Source organism: Arachis stenosperma, chromosome 7 (genome assembly GCF_014773155.1).
Source record: "Arachis stenosperma cultivar V10309 chromosome 7, arast.V10309.gnm1.PFL2, whole genome shotgun sequence".
Taxonomy (NCBI): Eukaryota; Viridiplantae; Streptophyta; class Magnoliopsida; order Fabales; family Fabaceae; genus Arachis; species Arachis stenosperma.
In genome coordinates, this window is record NC_080383.1 from 86,229,288 (window position 1) to 86,253,371 (window position 24,084).

General features: G+C 38.1%; 2 protein-coding genes across 2 annotated transcripts; one reads left to right on the forward strand and one right to left on the reverse strand.

Moving 5' to 3' along the window:
- The first annotated feature begins 1,030 nt into the window (after positions 1 to 1,030).
- On the forward strand, positions 1,031 to 2,008 carry LOC130940043 (uncharacterized). Its single transcript, XM_057868092.1, has one exon. It carries the CDS (start codon positions 1,031 to 1,033, stop codon positions 2,006 to 2,008), a length of 978 nt encoding a protein of 325 aa, XP_057724075.1.
- Positions 2,009 to 11,808: 9,800 nt separating this feature from the next.
- LOC130940255 (protein VTE6, chloroplastic) lies at positions 11,809 to 17,560 on the reverse strand. Its single transcript, XM_057868351.1, has 5 exons — positions 17,056 to 17,560; positions 15,543 to 15,796; positions 14,967 to 15,090; positions 13,266 to 13,370; positions 11,809 to 12,390 (listed from the first exon to the last, which is right to left on the reverse strand). Exons 1-5 carry the CDS (start codon positions 17,500 to 17,502, stop codon positions 12,298 to 12,300), a joined length of 1,023 nt encoding a protein of 340 aa, XP_057724334.1. The 5' UTR covers positions 17,503 to 17,560; the 3' UTR covers positions 11,809 to 12,297.
- Positions 17,561 to 24,084: the final 6,524 nt, after the last annotated feature.

Sequence of the window (24,084 nt, forward strand, 5' to 3'; positions counted from 1 at the left end):
CCGCAACCCACCTCAGTGAGTTGCTTTGGATGGTGATAGAAGTAGAGGATCTTGGATTCTTTTGGAGTCTTTTTGGTTAATGTTGTTTATACATCTCTCCTTTTGTATTTTATTTTTCCTAGAGGCATGTATATGAGAGAACAAAACTTGTATAAGTTGTTTTCACTGTATGGTTCTGTATACCTGTATATGGCTAGCCAGCTTAAACTCCGCGAGTCGTGGCTAGTTCCTTATGATATTACACTATTATACTATTATCCTGTTTATATTACATCTATATCTTGTGCCTTAAGCTAGTAGCTTCGTTAGTATGCTTTACACTTTTAAATCCTGTTTTTGAGCTATATCCTTCATCGGGCTTCTAGATTATACTATATATATATTATGTAGAGCTTAGAACTGTCGTAATCTCTGATTAACCTTTGCTTTATGACGCAAGGTAAGGCTTAGGCTAATTAGGGTGTTACATTTAGTGGTATCAGAGCGGTTCGTCCTCGTGAGCCTGAGGGATGGACTGATTGTGCTTCATTGCATACTCTGTGTGCCTTTTATTTGATGCTATTAGGTTATCTGCTTTATATATGCATAGCATGCTTGTTTGTCAGTGCCTATTTGGGATAATTAAAGCACTAGACTTTTGGTATTGAGACTGATCACCTTGATAGCGATTGTGTGGTGTAGACAGGAACCCTACATGGCCACTCACGGACGAGGTCGAACACGAACCCGGGAAAGTAGGAATGAGAAACCAACTGACAATCATGCCGAATTCATGGCGACAATGGCGAATCTCACTAATACCATGGAAGCTAATGCTGCTGTGACTCTGCAAGCTGTGCAGAGATTGGGCCAACCGGCTGGGAACGGAAATGGGAATGGGAATGGCGAAGGGAATGCCAACGATAATGCTGAGGGTAACGGCGATAACATGGGAGGAGTTCTGATGACCTTGGCGACGTTCCTCAAGGTTCATCCGCCAACTTTCTGAGGATAAACTAATCCTACTGAAGCGGACCACTGGTTCCAAGCCATGGAGCGTGTTTTACATTCGCAGCATGTTCCACACAATCAGTATATCGAATTTGCCGCTTATCAGCTAGCGGGAGAGGCCCAGCCTTGGTGGCAAGCTGAGTGTCGTTTACTACAACTTCAGAACGCTGACATTCCATGGGAGGTATTCCAGACGGCTTTCTATAAGAAATACTTCCCTGAGTCTGCAAAGGAAGCAAAGGAGATGGAACTAATACAGCTGAAGCAAGGTTCCCTATCTGTGGCATACTACACCAATAAGTTTGAGGAGCTCTGTAGGTTTTCTAGGGTGTGTCAAGGTGTCCTGGAGACTTACGAGAGCTGGAAGTGCATTAAGTACCAGAGAGGTTTAAAGGATAACATTATGACTGTTGTGGCTCCTTTGGAGATCCATGTTTTCTCTGACTTAGTGAACAAGGCTAGAGTATTGGAAGAGTATGCCAAAGCCGTGGCAGCATCCAAGGACACTCATGGAGGGAGCTCTAGTCGGGGGCGTGGCAAGTATTTTCATCTGAGAGGACAAAGCTTCAAGAGAGGAGGATATGCACCTCAAGGCCAAGGGGGCTTCAGAAAGAACAATCAGAATCAATTTCAATATGCTACGGGAAGAGAAAATCAGAGTAAGAATTCTCCGGATTTGACTCGTGATTGTTGTGGACGTTTCCATCCTTATTACTCATGCAAAATTGGTTTAGGTGGTTGTTTCAATTGTGGGTTGTCTGGCCACATTACGAGGGATTGCACTCGTGGGAGGAATCAAAATGCGGGCCAGAGTCAGCATCAAGGTCGAGTCTTTGCTGTGAATGCCAAGGATGCTTCCAAGGCGGATCCATTGATGAGAGGTATATGTCTAATTGGTGATAAATCCTTAGTTGCATTATATGATACTGGAGCTTTGTATTCATTCGCTAAAGTTGAGGAATTAGGCTTGAAAGTGTCAGAGTTACCTTTTAATCTGCATGTACATACTCCGCATTAGACAGTTATGACTAGGTCAGGTTGTAGACAAATAGGTTTCAAGCTTGAGGGTAGACACACGATTTGATCTGTTTACCAATGGTGGGGCTAGAAATGATTTTGGGGTTTGATTGGTTGTCGAAGAATCGGGTTTTGTTGGATTGCTTTGAACGGACTATTCGGTTTATGCCAGAAGGAGAGAATGGAGCAGTGGTAGCTACGGGGTATTACCTGAACTCTGTAATGGTGCATTGTAGTGGGGAGAAGTGTCAGGATTATATTCTGTTGGCTGCTAATGCGTTGGGTGATGCCCAGAACTTAGATCAGATTCCGGTGGTTAGAGATTTTCCAGAAGTATTCCCGGAAGATATCCTTGAGTTCCCACCTCAAAGGGAAATTGAATTTGCGATTGAATTGGTGCCGGGAGCCGGACCAATGTCGATTGCGCCGTATAGAATAGCTCCAATAGAGCTGGCCGAATTAAAGACTCAGTTGGAAGAACTTTTGAATAAGAGGTTCATTCAACCGAGTGTATCACTGTGGGAAGCGCCAGTTTTATTGGTGAAGAAGAAGGATGGAGGAATGTGTTTGTGTGTAGATTACCGACAGTTAAACAAAGTGACTGTAAAAAACAATTGCAATGAGCTGGAGTATTTTCCAAGATTGATTTGAGATCCGGTTACCATTAGATAAGGGTAAAAGAGGATGATATCCCTAAGACTGCGTTTAGAACACGCTATGGATACTACGAGTTTGCAGTAATGTCCTTTGGGTTAACGAATGCACCTGCTGTTTTCATGGATTACATGAACAGAGTGTTTCGTCCCTTTTTGGATAAATTCGTAGTGGTTTTCATAGATGACATCTTGGTTTACTCTAAGACGGCATAGGAGCATGAGGAACACTTAAGGATTGTGCTGCAAATCTTAAAGGAATGGAAGTTGTATGCTAAATTGTCAAAGTGCGATTTCTGGAAGGAGGAAGTAAAGTTCTTAGGCCACGTGGTGAGTAAAGGAGGAATAGCTGTAGATCCTTCTAAGGTGGAAGCGGTGATGGAATGGGAAAGACCGACGACAGTGACAGAAGTCAGAAGCTTCTTGGGTTTAGCCGGATATTATAGGAGGTTTATCGAAGGATTTTCCCGGATTGCGCTACCGATGACGAAGTTAACAAGGAAAGAAGTGCCATTTGTGTGGACGTCGGAGTGTGAAGAGATTTTTCAGACTTTGAAGCAGAGGTTAACTTCAGCACCTATTTTAATCTTACCGGAACCGCATGAACCATTTGAAGTATATTGTGATGCTTCTTTGAAGGATTTGGGCTGCGTGTTGATGCAATACCGGAACGTGGTGGCTTACGCATCGCGTCAGCTAAGACCGCATGAGGTGTATTACCCAACTCATAACTTGGAATTAGCGGTGATTGTATTTACATTGAAGATATGGAGACACTACTTATACGGAGTAAGGTTCAGCATCTTTTATGATCATAAGAGTCTCAAGTATATCTTTGATCAGAAAGAACTAAATATGTGCCAGAGAAGGTGGATGGAGTTGCTTAAAAATTATGATTTTGAGCTAAGTTATCATCTTGGAAAGGCGAATGTGGTAGCAAACGCTTTGAGTCAGAAATCTTTAACAATTGCTTGGATGAGAATCAAGGAAGAAGAGCTAGTGGATAAGTTTGTAGATCTTAAGCTGGATATTAGTGAAGTTGCCAGAAGAGCCTGTTTGTACCAGTTACAGATCTCAAGTACGTTTAAATCAGAAATACAAAGGGCTCAGCAAGATGAGCAGAAGCTTCAGCAATTGTTTCAACATGTTGGTGATAAGAGGCGTGAAGAATTCACTAAGGATGATGAAGGGTTGTGGAGATATAAGGGGAGAATTTGTGTACTGGATGTTGGGAGTTTAAGGCAGGACTTATTGTCGGAAGCTCATAACAGTGGGTTTTCTATTCATCTTGGGAGTACGAAAATGTATTACGACTTAAAGAAGATGTTCCAGTGGCCTAGGATGAAGGGTGATGTAGCTACAGTGGTATCCAAATGTTTGACTTGCTAGAAAGTAAAGATAGAGCACCAGAAACCGTCAGGAATGCTATAACCACTTGAGATTCCTCAGTGGAAGTGGGAAGGAATCGCGATGGATTTTGTGACAGGTTTTCCGAGGACTAGGTCGGGATTTGATGCGATTTGGGTGATCGTGGATCGCTTAACCAAATCCGCTCACTTTCTGCCTATCTGAGTAAACTGTTCTATGGAGGAGTTAGCAAGATTCTACATCAAGGAGATAGTAAGGTTGCATGGTGTGCCATCGAGCATAGTATCGGACCGTGATTCCCGATTCACTTCAAGGTTTTGGGGAGCTTTCCAAAGAGCCTTCGGTACGAAGTTATGTCTCAGTACCGCATATCATTCGCAAACCGATGGACAGTCAGAAAGGACTATTCAGACGTTGGAAGATATGCTCAGAGCGTGTGTGTTGGATCAACCCGGGAGTTGGGATCATTACATGCCATTGGTGGAGTTTGCGTACAACAATAGCTTTCATGCGAGCATTGGGATGGCTCCGTATGAGACTTTGTATGGACAGAAGTGCCAGTTTTCACTTTGTTGGTATGAATCAGGTGAAGCAAGTGTTTTGGGTCCAGATTTGATAGCAGAGACTACCAAGAACATTGAGAAGATTCGTGCACAGATTCTAATTGCTCAAAGTTGACAGAAGAGTTATGCGGATCAGAGATGGAAACCATTAGAGTTTGAAGTGGGAGAGCACGTATTCCTTAGGGTTACACCGACAATTGGGATTGGAAGAGCAATTAAGACCAAAAAGTTGAATCCGAGGTATATAGGACCGTTTGAGAACCTAAGGCGATTCGGGCCGGTGGCATATCAAGTTGCTTTGCCACCTCACCTATCTAACCTACATGACGTATTCCACGTGTCACAGCTCCGTAAGTACACGTCGGATGCGGCTCATGTGTTGGAGCCTAAATTAGTCAAGTTGAAAGAGAACTTGACTTTCCAAGTGACACCAGTGAGGATCGATGACACTAGCGTGAAGAAGCTGCTAGAAAAGGAAGTTTCATTGGTTAAAATTGCTTGGGAGCGAGCAGGAGTGGAAGAGCACACTTGGGAATTGGAGTCTGAGATGCGAAAGGATTATCCCAAGCTTTTCTCAGGTAAATAAATTTTGAGGGCAAAATTTTTTATTTGGTAGGGAGAACGTAAAAACCGCAATTAATCAACTGGTTAATTAAGTGCTTAATTGCCCAGATTAGATTCCGAAAAGTTAGAGAGAGAATTTGAGGATGTAAAGGTGATTTTTGGACTCAGTGGGTCTTTTTGAGTCAAAAAATGTGTTTTCTGCAAAAAACTATAAAAAACCGCGAACCAGCAGTTGAACCGGTTCCTGTCTGTCCGGTACCGCACAAGAAAAGTGAAATCCGTCAAAAACCTTAGAAAAACATTAAAAGTTGAAAACCGGGCGTTAATTTTAAAGGTTTGGCCCGAAGTTAGGCCAAACGGGCTAAAAACGCTAACAGATTGGACCGGGCCCAAGTTGGGCCCAAGCCCAACCTATAAAAGGTTCATTAATGAACCCTTCACCTCACAAACACAACACACACATCAGAAATAAGAAAAGAGGGAGAGGAGAAGAGAGAACACTATTCACTCCTCACTTCAACTTGCGATATCTTGAGCTACGGTGCTCTAATTTGCGTGTCGTCAGCGGCTATGCGTTTCTTGTGACGAGCTCTACAAAATCCATGTAAGAGACTGGTAAGAAAAGTTCGAATCTTCCCAGTTCCTCTTTCGAAAATTTTGGGTATTTAGGGTTTTTGAGTAAGTGAGTTTTTGTGATTTTGGATGTTTAGGTTCACTCTAATCATTGCTTAGCTTGGGGTTTTGACATCCAAATCTGTTGGAAAAGGTAAGAGCCATTAAACTCTTGTGAATTTATGTTTAATTGGAATCCTAGGTTGATTTGAGGTGATTTATATGTATATAGTTTGATTATTGTGGCTATAGAAGCTATTGGAACTTAATTGTGCTTATTGGAGTGGAATTGAAAGCTTGGATTGTGGTTGGAAGCTTGTTTGTGCTAATTTGGAGATTTGGTTCATATAGAGAATCGGCCAAGGTATGGTTTCGGTTTCCTCTATGTAGTATATAATATTCATGGACATATAGGCAAGTGACCAATAGGATAGGTTTGAATTAAAATGATTGTTGGTGTTTCAAATGATTGAGATGAATTACAATGATATGATGATGTTGACTGATTGTATGGATTCGAGGTTGGTTCATTATGATAATTGTAGTGTTATGATTTATGAAATGGTGGGTTTGATGGTGATTTGATTATAATTATTATATAGTTGATGTTGAAATTGAGAGTAATGAAATGAGATAGAGAATGTGATAAGGTTGTTGTATTATGACACAACAGGTAAATTTTGATGAAAAGTGGAGTTTTGGATGGTTTGGTATGGGTATGGTAAGAAATTGTGGAAATTGTGAAGTTTGGTAAAATTGGATTTTTGGTGAACTTTGTTCGATAATAAATTTTGCCTCGGTTTTTGAAATTGATTGAAAGTTGTTTAGAAATAAAGATCTTTGAAAACCCTTTAAATTGATATAAAGTCTGTAAATTTTGAAATTTTGTAGAGGAAGTTATGATCATTCAAAGTTGGTGTTAAAAATCTGAAATTCTGCAAAGTTGCAGAATTTCATGATTTCTGATATGTGCGGGCGCACACCCTTGTGCGGATGCACAACCTACAAAAATTTTGATATGTGCGGATGCACACACCTATGCGCACTCACAGGCAGGGAAGTGCGTTCTGTTTGCCGCGCTAGCACAGCTTGTGCGCGCACATATCTAAGAAAGAATTTCAACTTGTGCGGACGCACACGTTGGGAAGGGCACTATGTTGGGGGCGCTGGCACAGGTTGTGCAAGTGAACAGATTTTGTAATTTTTTCCACCTGTGCGTACGCACACATTTTAAAATTTCCGGGACGTGCGCATGCACAGATTCCTGTGCGGCCGCACACGTCCTGTTTCTCAAATTTACTTGTTTTCAACTATTCTACCTTCCCAATAAGATTGTAAGCTTCTATAACACCATTTTAAGACTTTTGGGCCTAGTTTTAAGTATTAGAACATAGGATATAACTTAAGAGTTCTAGTATATGATTTTATGATAAATTAGAAAACGGAGGCCTAGGTTTCTGGCGGGCTAAGGATGGTTTGATGTCATATGAAGGGTGATGGATATATGAGATGAGAAATTATGATTTGTTGATGTTCAGAAACTGAATTGTGAATGGACAGTGGTTGAGATGAGTCGGGGACTCGGATTGAGATGGTGGATCTCTGTATACTAAAAATGCTTTTTGAAAACCACTGAAATAATGTTTTTATTGAGATTATGAGACGCTATGCGCCCGGCAAGGACGGTGGTTAATCCCGCCTGTCGAGATAGCGGCGGCGGCGTAAGGACGATGGTTAATCCCGCTTGCGCTTAGATGTGAGGTCGGTGGCAATAGTATCCCGCTCGCATCCGTTTGGATCAATAGAGCGTACAGGCGCGAAACCCTGGATAGTGATTTGAGCACTATATCTCGTGGGTTCCCATACCATGATTCTGAAGGGCAACATCTCCATGGAGATGTGTCGGGTTGGCAGCTAAACCGACAATGTGATATCACAGCCAGTAGGGCAGGCATTCATCATATGCATTTTCTATCTGTTTGTATGCTTTGTTTACTTGTAATGGCTTGCCTAAGTAAATAACATGCTTACTTGCTATCTGAATTATTTGCCTTATATGCTTCTACTTGTGCTTTACTTGCATTGTATATTACCTGTGTTTTGTACTGGGATTGAGGAGGTTCGGAAGGCGGTGGCGATGGGATCGCACGGAGGGTCGGTTGGTGAAGGCTGTGGGACAGCAGTGTTTGGTTAGAATAGAAATCCCTTAAGATAGATTACCCGGTTTATTTATGTTAAGGTTTATATTTTATGCTTATCTGTTTTAGAATGCTTTAAGCTTGAAGCTTGTGATGGATATGGAGCTTAGGATTGCCTTTGGCGTCCCGGGGTCTTATATCCTATATCACTGGGCATTGTTACCATACTGAAAACCTCCGGTTCTCATACCATATTTTTGTTGTGTTTTTCAGATGCAGGTCGCAACCCACCTCGGTGAGTTGCTTTGGATGGTGACAGAAGTGGAGGATCTTGGATTCTTTTGGAGTATTTTTGGTTTATGTTGTTTATACATCTCTCCTTTGTATTTTGTTTTTCCTAGAGGCATGTATATGAGAGAACAAAACTTGTATAAGCTGTTTTTACTGTATGGTTCCGTATACCTGTATATGGCTAACCGGCTTAAACTCCGCGAGTTGTGGCTAGTTCCTTATGATATTACACTATTATACTATTATCCTGTTTATATTACATCTATATCTTGTGCCTTAAGCTAGTAGCTTCGTTAGTATGCTTTGCACTTTTAAATCCTGTTTTTGAGCTATATCCTTCATCAGGCTTCTAGATTATACTATTCTAGATTATGTATGAGCTTAGAACTGTTGTAATCTCTGATTAACCTTTGCTTTACGACGCGAGATAAGGCTTAGGCTAATTAGGGTGTTACAAAGTACATCTGACTTTTAAAGTTTCTTAGATGGTTTCTCGGGTCAATCGTTCCGTCATAGAGATCCATGTCGGAGGTTTTGAAATTCTTGGGAACTTTAGCCCTCATGATCTCTTCTGTGATTGGATATTCTCCTCCCAAAGGGCTTTCTTCACGATCCACCCAGTTACTCCTATTTCGAAGACGGCTTCCAACTTCCAGAGCTTCTCTTCTAGCTCCATTCGTCGTTTCACCTCTCTTCCTAACTCCCGTTCTGCTTCCTGTTGTCGCTCGACTTGGTGTTCGAGCTGTTCTAGTCGATCTTGTTGGCCATGGAACATGTCCATTATCACCGCAGTATGAGGATGCTCTTCATCTTCTAGATGATGGACTTTAGAATGGATCCTCCTCGTGTGGGGATTTCCTGTTGTCCCCTCCCTGTGAGGCCCTTGAGTGTGTTGTGGTGGAGGAGGAAGTACGATGGCTTGGCCTTCTGGCTGAGCTTCTTGCTCAGATTCAGATGCCGTTTGACCGTCCTTGTACTGGTGGTCCGCCATTGTCAAAGAGTAGATCCCAGGTCTCTGGCAACGGTGCCAATGTTCTGAGTGATATCTGAAACATTGATTTGGGCCTGAACGTGAGGTTCAGATCCCTTTGTATGGCAGTGTCCGACTTGTGATGTCAAGGTTCCGCCTATCCGAGTTCCTCGTGGGGTGGTACCTGCAAGAGACTCCGATGCTTAAATTAGCAAGGGTTTTAGGTAGGTTTTTAGTAGACTAGAACGTACCTTATACTTGAAGGATGTCAGTGCATTTATAGTAGAGTCAGTAACCACCTTTGTTGGAGTAGTTCCACCTTTATTAATGGATAACTATTCCCTTTATCTTTCGAAGTCTATTAAGATCTCCTTTTTAGATGTAGCAGAGGGATATCCAGAGGCAGTTACTTGTTTGGGAAAGTAGAGCTGGACCCCTCTGTCGGTGTCCGACCTCTTCTATGGGATAGAGGTCACCTTCTAAGGTTGGGCCCTTTATCCGTATTGGTCTTGGCTTTATGTTTTAGGACAGGATATGAACGGATATTTTAACTTCTAACAAATTTTAGAATTAATACTCAATTTGGTCCTTGAATTTGTACGCGAGTCTCAATTTAGTCCTTCAGGTTTTAATTGTGTCTATGGAGCGCTGATATAAACAGTCAGATGCTACGTTGAAACTTATAAAATGATGCAGTTTTGGTTCTGGCATTTAAATAGTTCAAAAACGGTATCGTATCACTTGTTTTGTTAAGTACAGTTTCAATAAACACCACTTATGATGTTATTGTTAGGTTATTTGAATGACAAAACCAAAACAACATTACTTTACAGAGTCTAGCATGGTATTTGGCTGTCCACGATAGCATTCCATTAATGTCTGTACGTTGAAAATTGTTTCATGGACTAACATGAGTTATATTCGCAAAGATTGGGAACTAAATAAAGACAATTGAAATTGTAAAGAATAAATTAAGATTCGCATACAAACTCAGAGACCAAATTAAATATTATCTCCAAAATTTAATCACTAAACTAATTTTTAGCCTTTTATTTTGTTAGACAAATCAATTTGTTAAAACTATTTTTAAAATAATTAAAATTCTTATATTAATTCCTTTATATAAACTAACAATTTGATATGAAAACTAACTTTTAAGAAAACAAAGTTTTATAAGTTAATTTAATAATTAAGATTTGTTAAAAATTAAAATTATTGACTAAAACTTTTTTAAAAACCGAGTTGAATTGAATATCACTCAAATCTTGGCGAAAACATATTTGAAAGATTCTATGCGAAGGCACATTGTTACAGAAAGACTACTAATTTAGTTGTTTGCGACTCTCTTTCTATCCGAGGAGAATATATCTCCACCGTCAAATGAAAGAAATAGAATATATTTCTAGATTTGGCCCTTAGGGACATCCGATAACATTGGAATGATACAGGGAATATAATCATATATATCTAGTTATTTATTCACTACCAAAAGATTAGTCAAATATAAGTATGACCCGTCATCTTTATGAATATCATTGAAAAAAGAGAAAAAAGAAAAATAGACTTTATATTGATAGTTCGTACATCTTTTTCCCTATTAGTTCGTACATGTTTTCAACCACCTTTGAATTATTATAGACTTATAGCAACATCTCAAAAAACTTGCCTTGGGAAACAATTTTGCAATGAAATAACATTATAGAGCTATTCAAACATTGATAATTTTTCAATAAAAACGTATCAGTTTATTAATGCCGTGAACTTCTATGAAGATTAATCATCTTTTCATCAACAATAACTTTTTCTTGTTGCCACGCATAGCACAAGCAAGTGCCAAATTTCTAATTTAATCCCATGCAACTATGCTGAGAATAAAAAAAAAATAATAATAAAGGCTAAGTACTATTTTGGTCCAATATTCGAGTCAAATCTTAATTTAATCCTTAATATTTTACACGTTTTATTTTTGTCTTAAAAGATTTTAAACAGATTCAACATTATCCTACCATTAAATTTGACACTAATAATTAACAGAACGAGTGATGTAGACATTAATAATGTTGCTAGTTAAGTCATATCTTCTTCCATGTGTTAGAACACTATAGCCAATATCTTCTTGTAATACTTCTTAATTTTCTTTTTGTAAAAAATTCCAAATTCTAATAATCAATCATCAAAGTTTCAAATTCAAAGAAAATTTTTTTATATTATTAATCATTGGTGGATTAATTTTACTTACATAGTGAAATCGAATACTATTGATTTGAAATAAGACATTTGAAAATTTTTAAGATTAAAATACGACGTTTGAAATGTTAGAAACCAAATTAAAATTCAACCCAAACATTTAGACCAAAATAATACTTTACCCAATTTTTATACAGGTCCTCTCAAATGACCACTGATCGTTGGGGCTATCCAAATTCTGTTCAGTTAGCAACTTGGCATTGAAAGGAATCTAATCTCTCACAGAAAATTGCAATAATGTCAGGCATATCCAGAATTAAAGTGTGGCATGCACAGAAACTTCAACTATTCTTTCAAGGCTTCATCTAAAGAGCATAAATCTAAGAAAAGGGCAACACTATTTGTACACCGAATTTAGTGTCTATTTAAACCACCAATTGAATCTAAGAGTAGAATGGTGTAAAACCATAATTTAATTAATAGTTGTGATTGAATATATAAAGCTTTAACTAAGACACCAATTTTGGTAAATAACAATTTTCTTTAAAAAGTATCTCAACTTATCAAGACAAGGAACAATGAAATGAACCATATTAATTACCCTCACAACTGCCATAACTAGCAGATAAACAATCCAAGGAGTTTCAAAGCTATCATCAAATAGAAGTTGTTTGGTTACATCTGTATGTTGTACAGATCACTGATTCTGATCCAAGACACTTGAACCGTTGATATGGGGTCATTGACTTTTTGTTTGATTGCTTTGACCACGAATCTTCGTGAGACCCAACATGCTTGAGCCTGACAGTTGATTCCAGTTGTATAAATATCTAAAATTTACCTACTCTTCCAATACTCAAAGCCAGTGTTCTTGGTAACGACTTAGCGATATGATATCAAGATTATGATGGTGATTGAGCTCCTAAGAAAATGTTGCAACAAATTTAAGGATGCAAACTCTGTAGTGCTTGCTGCATTAATACTGCTATGATGCTGCCCATTGATATGTTGATGATATTGACTGCATCATTGTTAAGCTGCAGAAAGACGAAGTGAATCATCAATAACTAGTCTAAAAGTACATTGCTGCATGATAAGCTGCTGATGCAGATGCTCACACCATTGATGAAAATGCTTTCGAATTCTTTTCATTTTCAACATGTAGCAAAAAGGAAATAGAATTTAATTTGCATAAACTGCAATGTCGAATGCCTTATTCAGACATCCAAGTATGTACTATCAGAAAAAGTAACTACTTTTGACATTTACTAATTACTCATCCAAAAGAAAGGAAATGATTGGATGATTGTAAAACTTCTTAAATTATTAGTGTATCAAAACTAGGTGCAGAAAAATTACATCCAAGAGTATGATTTGCATTATAATAACTGATCCAAACTTTTGTCGTTATGCTCAATCAAAGGCCAACCATAAGATCTTGACTTTGCCACGTATATTGCATATTGTTAAAAATAATGGCTAACAGATGATTTCAGATGGAGGAAGTATAGGGAGCCAATGGAATATCTATACAATGTGTACAATGGAGGTATAGGAATGTTCGGTTCAGTAGGATATCAGATGTTTATTATCCCTGATACCCGGATGGTTATTTTGAATAGTATGAGTGTATTGTGTTTGAGAAATTAATAGTATTTTATTTTGGATGTTCATTTTTTAACTCATATTAGGCCAAATAAATAGTCCATTGTACACATTATACAAATATTCCATTGGCTCCCTAGCGGGATTCATTCAGATGCAATTTGGGATTTAAGTAGTTGATTTTTAAAATTAGACAGAACAGTCCGAACTTGAATTTATCAAACATAAGTACACATCATCAGTAAGAAAGATCAGGTAAATTTATGACATAATTTGATCAAAAAAAATCAAAGGCTTTGTTAACTACCCATTGAAATCCTTCCTTCTCTTGATATACAGCACCAATTATGCTCTCCCCAATATTAGCAATTTGGGACGCTATCACACATATAATAGCTGCACGTGAACTAACCTGATTATACAAAAAAAGAGAGAAGGTTAAAAAAAAAACTCACATTAGAGCATCTTATGTTCTTGAACTTTTTCTTAAGCTACAGAACATGAAAAAATAACTTCAATATTTAGGTATACTTTTTCATTGACCTGTCATTCTTAAACTACTTATGGAGCGGAAAACGTACTCAAGCAAGTTCCCTCAACTTGTGTGACCCACAATATTTAGTTGTATAACGTTTATAAAACATTAGAATTCTATGCTGTTAGGGACTTGGATATTATGGGGTACCCAAAGTCCCACATCGAGTAGTATAGGATGCTCAATGTTGTAATTTAAGGAGAGTGGTTCTTTCCTCTTAACAGCTAGTTTTTAAGTTGTGATTTTTCACTTTTCTTAGATACTTAACATATGCTCATACAATGACTCCACATTTCACATCTAATGAAGCCATTGTCATAGTTGTGTTTGGAATAACTCGTTTCCTATTCATCACAAACAAATAAAGGAAAGTGAATCTACTACTGGACCATATTTCTTTTCTTTCCACTCGTATAGTATACAAACCCCCAAAACAACTACAGTCCTTAACATGGATTTTGATAGTAAGTTTACACTCAAACCCCCAAAACAACTGCTCAAACACCAAGAAAATCATGTGGCAGATTTCACCAGCCAAAGATCCCTGCAAAGAGGTGGCTACTATCTATCCTAAAGCACATCATACTAGCAATTACCCTAAACATTCGTAGGTGGCTACTATACTATCACGTTGATTGTTCATAAGTTAAAAATACAGGGATACAGGGAGAGAAATTGATTTAGAAAATGAGATAGATGCAGAAATAGGCTAAATGTCTTTGTCCTGGGACAATATTCGACCAATTTTCTATCCAACCATAATTTGGAGACAGCGGAGGGACAAGAACAAATACACAACTATTTTCTGTCTCTATCAGTGTCTGTGGATTATCTGTTTCGAGATAGTTACAAAACATAAAGACACTAGCAAAGCTCAAGAAAACTTCCCAATAATGTGTCACTATCACCAACTGCATTTGTAACTGAAATTAATCATCCCTATCCAATTTGTCATTTAGTATCACTAGCAAACTCATTTTATCCTTTCAAGGGAATAAACCAATAATTTATCTCTAGATTGCAGTCTTAATATGAAAAGGTCTCCCAAAAAGACTTTCACTATAAGCTCGTTCAACCTCAAAAAATGAGATATTCTAAAGTAAACATAGTAACACACACTACCTACTTTTCTGCTATTAGAATAATCCAGCAGAAATCATTAAATTAACCTAGCTATTTATTACTAGAGAAAATCTTAATGTTTTATTCCTCTTTTAGTAAGAGTAGGGTAGCAGATGGTGACGGAGCAACAATGATGCCTGAAACTGAATGACTGTAATCACAAGCTTTGAAGCATACTGTCTAATCCCAATAGCAACAATTCAATGTAGTACCATTATATCTAAATACTAACATGAATGAATCTCACAGTAAAACACAAGACATGTTAACCAATTTCCTAAACATGCCCACCCGTTTTTCCCACTTATGCCCATGTCTCAAAGTATGCGGAGTCAGAAATTAGATAAGTACCTCACCCATGAGAAAACCAACAAAGGCAAGAAGTACAGAAGCAAAAATTCCAGCCAAGGTTCCTTCAATGCTAACCGCCCCTTCTGTTCCCCTTGGAACTATCTTGAATGTTGTGACTAGGTACCTGGCCATTATCCAGGAGGAATTTTAGTACCTGAATATTGCAAAAACTACCAAAGAAATAATTTTTTGGGAAGAACATGGTTCTTAGATTAGCAGGGAGCTGGGAAAGCATGATGTACAATTAATCAGTAAATGCGATAATAAAATTCACACCATTAATAGCATTGGCTATCAAGAAAAAAGTACAACAGTCAAATGTATGAAACAATAATTCAGGTTTAGTCATGCACGGTGTTAATAAAGCAATATATATTGTGCAATTCTCACTTAATCCATGCACTATCCCTCTAGGGCGTACCATCAGTTGCATTGCATGGATTGTGCAACTTATATTGATGGAAGAATGTCTCCAAAGTAGCAAAAAATTAATAGGGGAAAAAATGTCAATTCCTCATGGGCAATCAGTACTGATAACAAAATACAGCCAGGTCTACACCACAATTCACTACTCACGTCGTTTTTCCATATGCCTTTCCTATCTCACTTGAGACGGTGTCACTCAACTTGGTACAGAAACTGGCAACAAACCCAAGTTTCCAAAGCTGATAAAATGCTTCTCCCCCGACTTGAAAAACGGTGAGGAAAGCAAAAACACAACCAGCAGCACTGGATCCAATAACACTGCCCGGACCCCTTCTTCCCCTTCTTTTCTCAGCAACCCCCTGAGCCACTTTCTGTGCCATTTTGACCTTCGTTGCAGCTGTACCCTAATAAATCCCAAACAAATCAACTCCAAAAAGCACAAATCCTGACCCCCAGAATCAAAAACACAGAAAATTCTCATCCCTTATTCCAAGTTGCTTAAAACTTCATGAATAACCAATTTCACTCTCAAAAGTTCAGTTTTCAAGTTTCCATGTTGATAAATCTCCAACCCCAGAAAGTCAGAAATAAAAAATTAGGAAAACAGCCACACCAATTTTAGAAGTTCAACAATCTTGCTATTAAAATATCACTTTCAAAAGCACAAAGTTTCAACCACAACTTCGTGAAAATTAAATTTTTCCTCTCAAAATTAATCACTTCAAACAAGAAGTTCCTACTTACAATGACGAAGCAGGAAAAGAAAAATGTTCATAGAAGAACACACAACGCCAACACAGAAAACAAGAATGAAATTCCGCAAATCCGATTCAAGAATTCCACACAAGTCTTAAACTCCACAAACAGATAAATGTGGCTCTCCAAAATCACTTTCCAATCAGAAATTATATTTTTGCATACTCACCAGTGTGTCCATAGGGAGTCATAAGTAAATAGTGGAAAATCCATCATGTTGATTGCAGTAAAAAGACTACTACAGTGGTAATTGATATCGCTATCAATCACCTGAGAATTCATGTGCAAATAACTGAGCATTCTACGCCCAACGGAATCAGGTGACAGCATTATCACTTATCTCAAAACTCTAGTCATCAATATGAAAATTTCACTATCTACAAATGACTCCGTCCGGTATCAATGTAGACGCACTAAATAGTATGCACCAAAAATAAATTCTACTTAGAAATTCAAAGAACACGTGAAGTAACAAAAGACGAACTCCCAATTTTCACAAAAATTCAATGAAAAAACAAAACTGCCAGGCATAGGTCTATGCATGCTCCTGAAACACATTTAAATGCAAGCTCTAGGAACTTGCAGCAAATTAGGAGTTTAATTCTGATGTAATGACATTACAAAACGTTTTACACATTCATTCAATCACATCTTTTGGATGACTATTCATGCAATCAATGTGGTAGTTATAAGTTTGTAATTGGATATACTTGTAAAACAGTCGAGTGCATCTAAATTAAATTCTTAAATTAAATATACTCTAGGAGCATACAAGTATATTTCTTGAATTTCTAGTCCCTCAAAACCCAACAATGAACTTAAACACATTTCAACTCCAGAAAAAAGATAAAAATTTCCGAATTCAACACTAAAATACAAAGAATGGGAACAAGAAACTGGAGCTCACAATTACGAAGTATGTGGCAACGAGTAGGAAGCCAGAAGGGCCAAACGCCCGCCACGTCAGCGTGCCAAGTAAGAATGCGGCAGCGATTCCAGAGAGGGAGAGTCCGGCGACGAGGATCGGAAAGCCGAGGACGAAGATGAGAACGTTGCTGAGGAGTGCAGAGCGCCACGTGGCGGGGGACGATTGGATCAGGGAAACGGCACCTCCCAGCGCGTCCTGGACACTGCTGGCGGTGACGCGTGGAGGCGTGAGCTGCGACATGGCCGTATTCCTCCTCTTGTTGGAAAGTGTGATGACGTGGCAGTAGGAATGAGGATGAAGATGAAGATGGTGAAATTGAGAGTGGAGAGGGAAATGGAGTGTGGGGTTTGGAGAGAAAAGAGAGGGTGCGGGGCTTGAGAAGAATGAGGGGAACGTTGTGATGCTGTGAAGAGCTGAATTGCTCATTTTGGGTTCTTTTGTGTGTTTCTTTGTTGCTTTAGAGAGTAAGAGAGAATCCGTCAATGCTAAGAAAGCAGCAGCCTGGACTCAACTTTTAAAGGCCTAATAGAATTCTAAAACATGGCAAGTTTTTTTCTTAATAAATAAATAAAATTTTGTATTTACATGTTATATGTACTTTTAAATTATTTATATTTTTGTATTTTATTACTTATTTCACTTGCACAATTATCCTTTTTAATTTTGAAATGGAGTTTGAGTTAGTGTAATAAAGCATTATTGGAGTGTTGCGTGTTTAACAGTGTTGTGGAGCAGCCAGAACACAAATCAGATAGTTCATTTTGTGGGGAAAGAAATCGGATAGTTTGATTTGTGTATCAACACTACTTATCAAGTATGCACCCGACCAAGCTGTCTCTAACTAGGGGTGTACATAACCCGACCCAAAGACCCAGTCCGAAATCGAATATCTTAGGGTCTAATTTGGTATGATTTCACCGGATCTAGGATCGGGTAAAGATTTCAAAAATAGACTCGATCATTATTTAGGGCCGGGTCTGGGTCAAAGTAAACCCAGCTTATCCCGGGCCATGTGCACCCTAAGGTAGCGTTTGGTGGAGAGACAGAGACAGAAAGACTGAGACTGAGAGACAGAGACTAAGAGACAGGGATTGAAACAAATCTCAGTATTCTGTTTGGTGAAAAATGAGAGACAGGAATTGAAACAAGAATGAAACTCTAATTTAATTTGTACAAATGGTAAAATTAGAATTAATTAATTGAAATGAAAGTATTTTAGGTATAAAATGTTATTAAAGTTTCAGTCTCCATCTCTAAAAATTTCAGTCCCCTGCGTCCCTACTTTTTGGAGGTACTGAAATATTGAAATTTTAGAGACAGAGACAGAAATTTTAGTACCAGTCTCTGAACTAACAAACACAATACTGAGTCTCAGTCTCTCAGTCTCTGTCTCAGTACCTGGAAACAAATGCTACCTAAAGGAACTAAAAAAGGTATATATGTTTAAAATTAATTCCAATATTATGTTATATTAAGGGTTAAGTACTTTTTTCGTCCCTAAGGTTTGGGGTGAAAATCAAATTCGTCCCCAACCTTTTTTTGTTATTAAAATCATCCTCAACGTTACTAAACGTTTTAAAATCATCCTTTCCATAAAAAATAATAATGTTTTGACATTTTTGCCCTTAAAACAAAAACAAAAAATCCCTCTCCCCACCCTCACCACTAACCCCTTGTCCCCCTGCATCAACGCACATCTCTCTCTCTCTCTCTCACACATCTTTGACACCACCACTACCATACCACCCACTACCCTTAGCTCTAACACCAATCATAACTTTTCATCTATCACAATATTAGTCACTCTCTCATCTAAACAACAACAACAAATGACAAAAGCAATTCAATTTTGAAGTAAGAATCACAAACGGTTAAGTGGCGGCAGATTTAGTTCGATGGAGTATCGAAGAGCTCGATGGCTTCGAATACCGGCATTGTCTCAGGCAGAACTTGGTATCACCGGAATAACACCCACATTTGGTAGGCTCCAATGGCAGAAGTGACGAACCAGCGGCAACCACGATGAACCAGCGGCAACCGCAATGAACCAGCAGCAACAGCAGCGAACGCGGCAATAACCCCTCTTTTTGTCGCATACCCTCTCTCTCTCTCTCTCTCTCTCTCTCTCTCTCTCCCTCCCCGGTGAGCCAGTGACAGCAGCAGCGGCTTTTCTCCTCGTTGTACATTCTGTCGCGTCCCTAACCCTCACTTTTCTTGTTGGGGCTTGTTGAGGTCTAAGTGTGGTTTTGTGTTCGGTGTTGGATTGTGTTGGATAAGGGATTCAAGCGGAAAGAGTTAAGGATAATTGGTGGTGGTTGGTGGTGGTGGAGAGAGAGAAAGATAGAGAGAGAGAGAGATGATGAAGATGCAGGGGGACAGAGGGGGTTAGTGGGAAAGAGATTTTTTACTTTTTGTTTTAAGGGTAAAATCGTCAAAGCATTATTATTTTTTATAAAAAAGAATTATTCTAAAACATTTAGTAATGTTGAGGATGATTTTAATAACAAAAAAAGATTGGAGACGAATTTGATTTTCACCCTAGGCCTTAGGAGGGAAAAAAGTACTTAACCCTTATATTAATTATAAGCTTATTGTTTTATTTTTCATCACACTTGTTGAATTAGAAAATAGATCAAAGAAGAATCAAATTAGAATTTATGGACAATTTCAAGTTCAAATATAGATATCAACTTCTCGGTAACAAGTTTCTTCTTTATAAATAAATATATCATAAATAAGTTTCTTTATATTAAAGGTCCGATTTTCACCTGATTTGGACCCGATATAATTATAGCCCGAAAATATTTAAGTTTCATCGGGTCTAAGGCAGAGTTAGGGTCTAAAAAATAGACCCAGTGCATATTTAGAGTCAAGTCCAGATTAGGACAAACCTGATTCACCCGACCCATATACACCCCTACCTCCGACTCTCACCTACCTCTTTTACTCGTAGATTCATCCATCACTCCTACATTCACCATACTTCACTTTTCTCTTTACACATTCATATTAACAAAAAAATCTCTCTCACCCTCCATTAACTTCTACCAGTGAAGTTCCAGTCCAGTGAAAAATAATAAAGAATAATGCCAAAAAAATCTAAAATAAAAATATTGATTATCCTAAATTTTATATTGTTAATTATTTCGGTCATCTTGATTATGTAAATAATTATTTTTTTAATTTTATAATTTAATAGAAATTAATAGTGGTAATGTTATAGATTTAGATATCGTTGATATAGATTTAGATATTGATGAGCGGATATTTTATACGCTTTTTGGTATTGTTTTCTTAGTGTTTTTAGTTACATTTCATCAAGTTTTAGTATGTTTTATTGAAAAAATCACTTTTTGGATGCTACTTTGAGATTTGGTATTTTTCTTGTGATTTCAGATGAATTCTGGATAAAGACTGCAAGTTTTGGCAAAGTTAGATTCAGAGGCAAAGAAAGGCTAGCAGATGCTGTTAGATCCTGACCTCCGTGCACTCCAACGAGCATATCTTCGGTTATAGAGGTTCAAATGACAAGCTCTAAATGGCGTTGGAAAGCTAACTTCCAGGACTTTCTATAAATATATACTAGTCTATACTTTACTCTAGAAATGATGTCCCAAAACGAGCGTTGAACGCCCAAATCACTCCCTGCTCGGCGTTCAACACCTCAAAGGGAACAAGCCCGGCGTTGAACGCCCAAGATGGACCAAATTCGGCGTTCAACACCCCAAGAGGAGTCCCAGCACGTGAATTCACCCCAAACTCAGCCCAAACACTCACCAAGTAGGCCCAAGAAGTGGATTTTCGCACCAGGAGTCCAGTCTATCTTAGTTTTGTAATCCTTAGTTATTAGATTAGTATATTTAGACAAGAGTTCACCCTTGTTAGGGATTTTTTACCATTTACACGTTTCATATTTTCTTTTTGTAAATCATGAGCAACTAAACCTCCTAGGTTAAGGTTTGGAGCTCTACTGATTCTCATGGATTAATAATATTACTGTTTATATTTCAATATATGTTTGATTCCATTCTAAGATGTATTCTCGTTCTTCATATTTATGAATCTGGAGTGGAACGGGAGTATGACTCCTTTTCTACATGAGTTCTTGCGAGTCTCGGGAGGGATAGCTTTGAACTACAAGCTTGAGATTACATCTCTTAGACGGCTAATCTACAATTCTGTTGGGGACATGGGAACATCTGTTCAGGCAGGATCTAGGGCGATTAAGGCCTTTGTGGTATAAAATAGAATCATAAAGCTTCATTCTCCGATCCGAAAGATCTGACCTTATCTATGACATTTTGAGTAGGATCATCAGAGAATGAATTGCTAGAGCTTCACCCTCATTCAGATTAAATGACCATTAGCGTGGCATTTGATGTGGATCAGAGGAGATTAATGACCATTGGCATGGCGTTAATCACTTACAGTTTGCCATAGAATGAATCGCTCATTATTGGAATAGACAATAAGAAAAGTTAATCCAGAATGATAAGGCATCTCCAAAGCCTTAACTGATTTCTCACTATTGCTTCTCCGCTATTTCTTTATTGCTTTCTTATTTATTTTATGCGCATTCAACAATAACCAATCAACTATCTATTCGCCTGACTAAGATCTGCAGGATAACCATTGCTTGCTCAGTCCGACAATCCTCATGGGATCGACCCTCACTCACCTGGGGTATTACTTGGATGACCCGGTGTACTTGCCGGTTAAGTTGTGTGGAGTTCTAAATTTTGCACACGAAATTTTTGGCACTGTTGCCGGAGATTGTTCATGATTGACAACTACCGGTTGTCTTGCTGCTTAGATCAGGTATCTTTTATTTGTTTTCTTTCAAATGTGGTTGTTGATCATGCTTTCTATTCATCTTCAAAGTAAAAGAAATTTCTAATTAGTTATATACTACAACTTCAATAATTTACTCATTTAACAACTACTAACTGACTAAACTCAGCCATTATAACAACACAAAATCATATTACCAATTTAATTTGGCTTAGCAATAAATGACTAAAATTACGGATAAAAAGTGAAGTTTAATTTAATTCGTAAAGATGCAAACAATAGGGTTGATTTTCATGCTATGATTGGAGTTTCTAGTAAAGCGGAGATGGTGGATTGGATTCAACCTCCAAGACTGTTTGTGAATTTTCATTAGAGAAACCCCATGTCTTTTTCTTTTTAGGTATTTGCTTTCTTGTTTCTTTCTTTAGTTTTTCACAACACACAAAAAAGGACTAAAATCAACAACAACAACTAAGCAAGAAGCACTAAAGCACTAAACTAATTAAAACTCACGAACCATTGAAGCACTAAAGAAGAAATAAAAAATAAAATTCACAAAGCACTAAAGCAAAGCAAGCAGCAAGCAGTGGCCACTGAGAGTGGAGTCAAGGAGTGCTTACCGTAGAGATGAATGACAGCGAGGTGAGCAGAGGCTAGAGACTGGAGAGGCGACCAGGCGAGGTTAGCGACGTGTTCAACAGTTACGTGAGCGGCCAGTGACGGCAACCTCTGGTCGATGGAGGAAAGTGGGAGGAAGGTGGTTGCTATGGAAGGTGGGGATATTTGAGTAAATTTTGAATTGCTGATTATGGGTGGGTGTAATTTAGGGTTACATTCAGAAATTTGAGTATTTTTTTATCGTTACTATTATTATGTTTTTTTGTGTGTACATTTATTATTATTATTATTATTATTATTATTATTATTATTATTATTATTATTATTATTATCTCTATTTTTTTCTTGGTCATGCAATTATTTTCTCTCCTTGAGGCCGTGAAAATTTTGCGAACTACTTTGATGTGATAACAAAAAAGCCCAACAAACAGATCACTTTCATTAGAGTTAATTTGCATTGAGCTAATTATGTCATGAAACGGGACAACTCCAGAGACACTACTAACTCTACTCAGTCAATGTCTTTGGGAAAACTATGCCAAAGACATAGGTCACGAAACAATACTATCCACGTCACTTTCATCACCTTAAAAAGTAAAATTCTTCATAACCATATCATTCACCTCATAATAATGGTAACTCTAACTATAACAAACCTCAATATATTCAAATTTACCTATGTTAACGATAAACTTTTGCAGGTATGGTACCTTGAACTTCCTCAAGAAGTTCGATTATATATGCCTTATACAAAACATGTGAAATGCTCTAGGAGGCGACCAAACTTTGTTACTACGGGCAATAACTGAACTAATGGAGTTATATTGGCCAGAGATAAATCTCGCACCATTCCGGGTCGGCACATATTGTCGTAAGTTACTAAGAAAAAAGTGCCACGTATCAGAAGTATCTCCCTCCACAATGGCAAATGCAATAGGCACAATATTGTTTTGACCATCCTGTGAAACTCTAACCAACAGATAACCCATATATTTTTCATATAAGTGAGTCTCATCTACCTGGATAAGTGGTTTGCGATGTTTGAATGTTCTAATGAAAGGGTAATAACTTTAGAAGACTCGATGTAATATCCGGATATCAGTTACCAAGTCATCGCCCTAGTGATGAGCGGATATTTTATACGCTTTTTGGCATCATTTTCATATAGTTTTCATTGTGTTTTGTTTAAGTTTTATTTTGTTTTCATAGGTTTTAGTGCAAAATTTATATTTTTGGATTCTACTTTGAGTTTGTGTATTTTTTGGCTGAAATTGAGGAGCTTGAGCAAAAGTCTGATTCAGAGACAGAGAAAGGACTGTAGATGCTGTCAGAATCTGACCTCCATGCACTCAAAGGAGCTTTTCTGGAGCTACAGAAGTCCAAATAGCGCGCTCTTAACGGATCTGGAAAGCTAACATCCAAAGATTTTCAGAAATATATAATAGTCCATACTTTGCTTTGGAAATGAAGACCCAAAACTGGCATTCAACGCCAGCCACCTACCATATTCCTGGCGTTGGACGCCCAAAAGGGAGCAGCTGGCGTCCAACGCCCAAAAGGGAGTTCCAAGACAGTGTTCAACACTCCTAAGGAGTCCCA

Coding starts and splice junctions, on each gene's coding strand:
- LOC130940043 (XM_057868092.1), top strand. CDS start 1,031: ATGGAGCGTGTTTTACATTCGCAGCATGTTCCACACAATCAGTATATC.
- LOC130940255 (XM_057868351.1), bottom strand. CDS start 17,502: ATGAGCAATTCAGCTCTTCACAGCATCACAACGTTCCCCTCATTCTTC. Junction 15,797..17,055: donor TTGCCACATACTTCGTAATT/GTGAGCTCCAGT, acceptor GGGATTTATTAG/GGTACAGCTGCAACGAAGGT. Junction 13,371..14,966: donor TTGGTTTTCTCATGGGTGAG/GTACTTATCTAA, acceptor TTGTATAATCAG/GTTAGTTCACGTGCAGCTAT.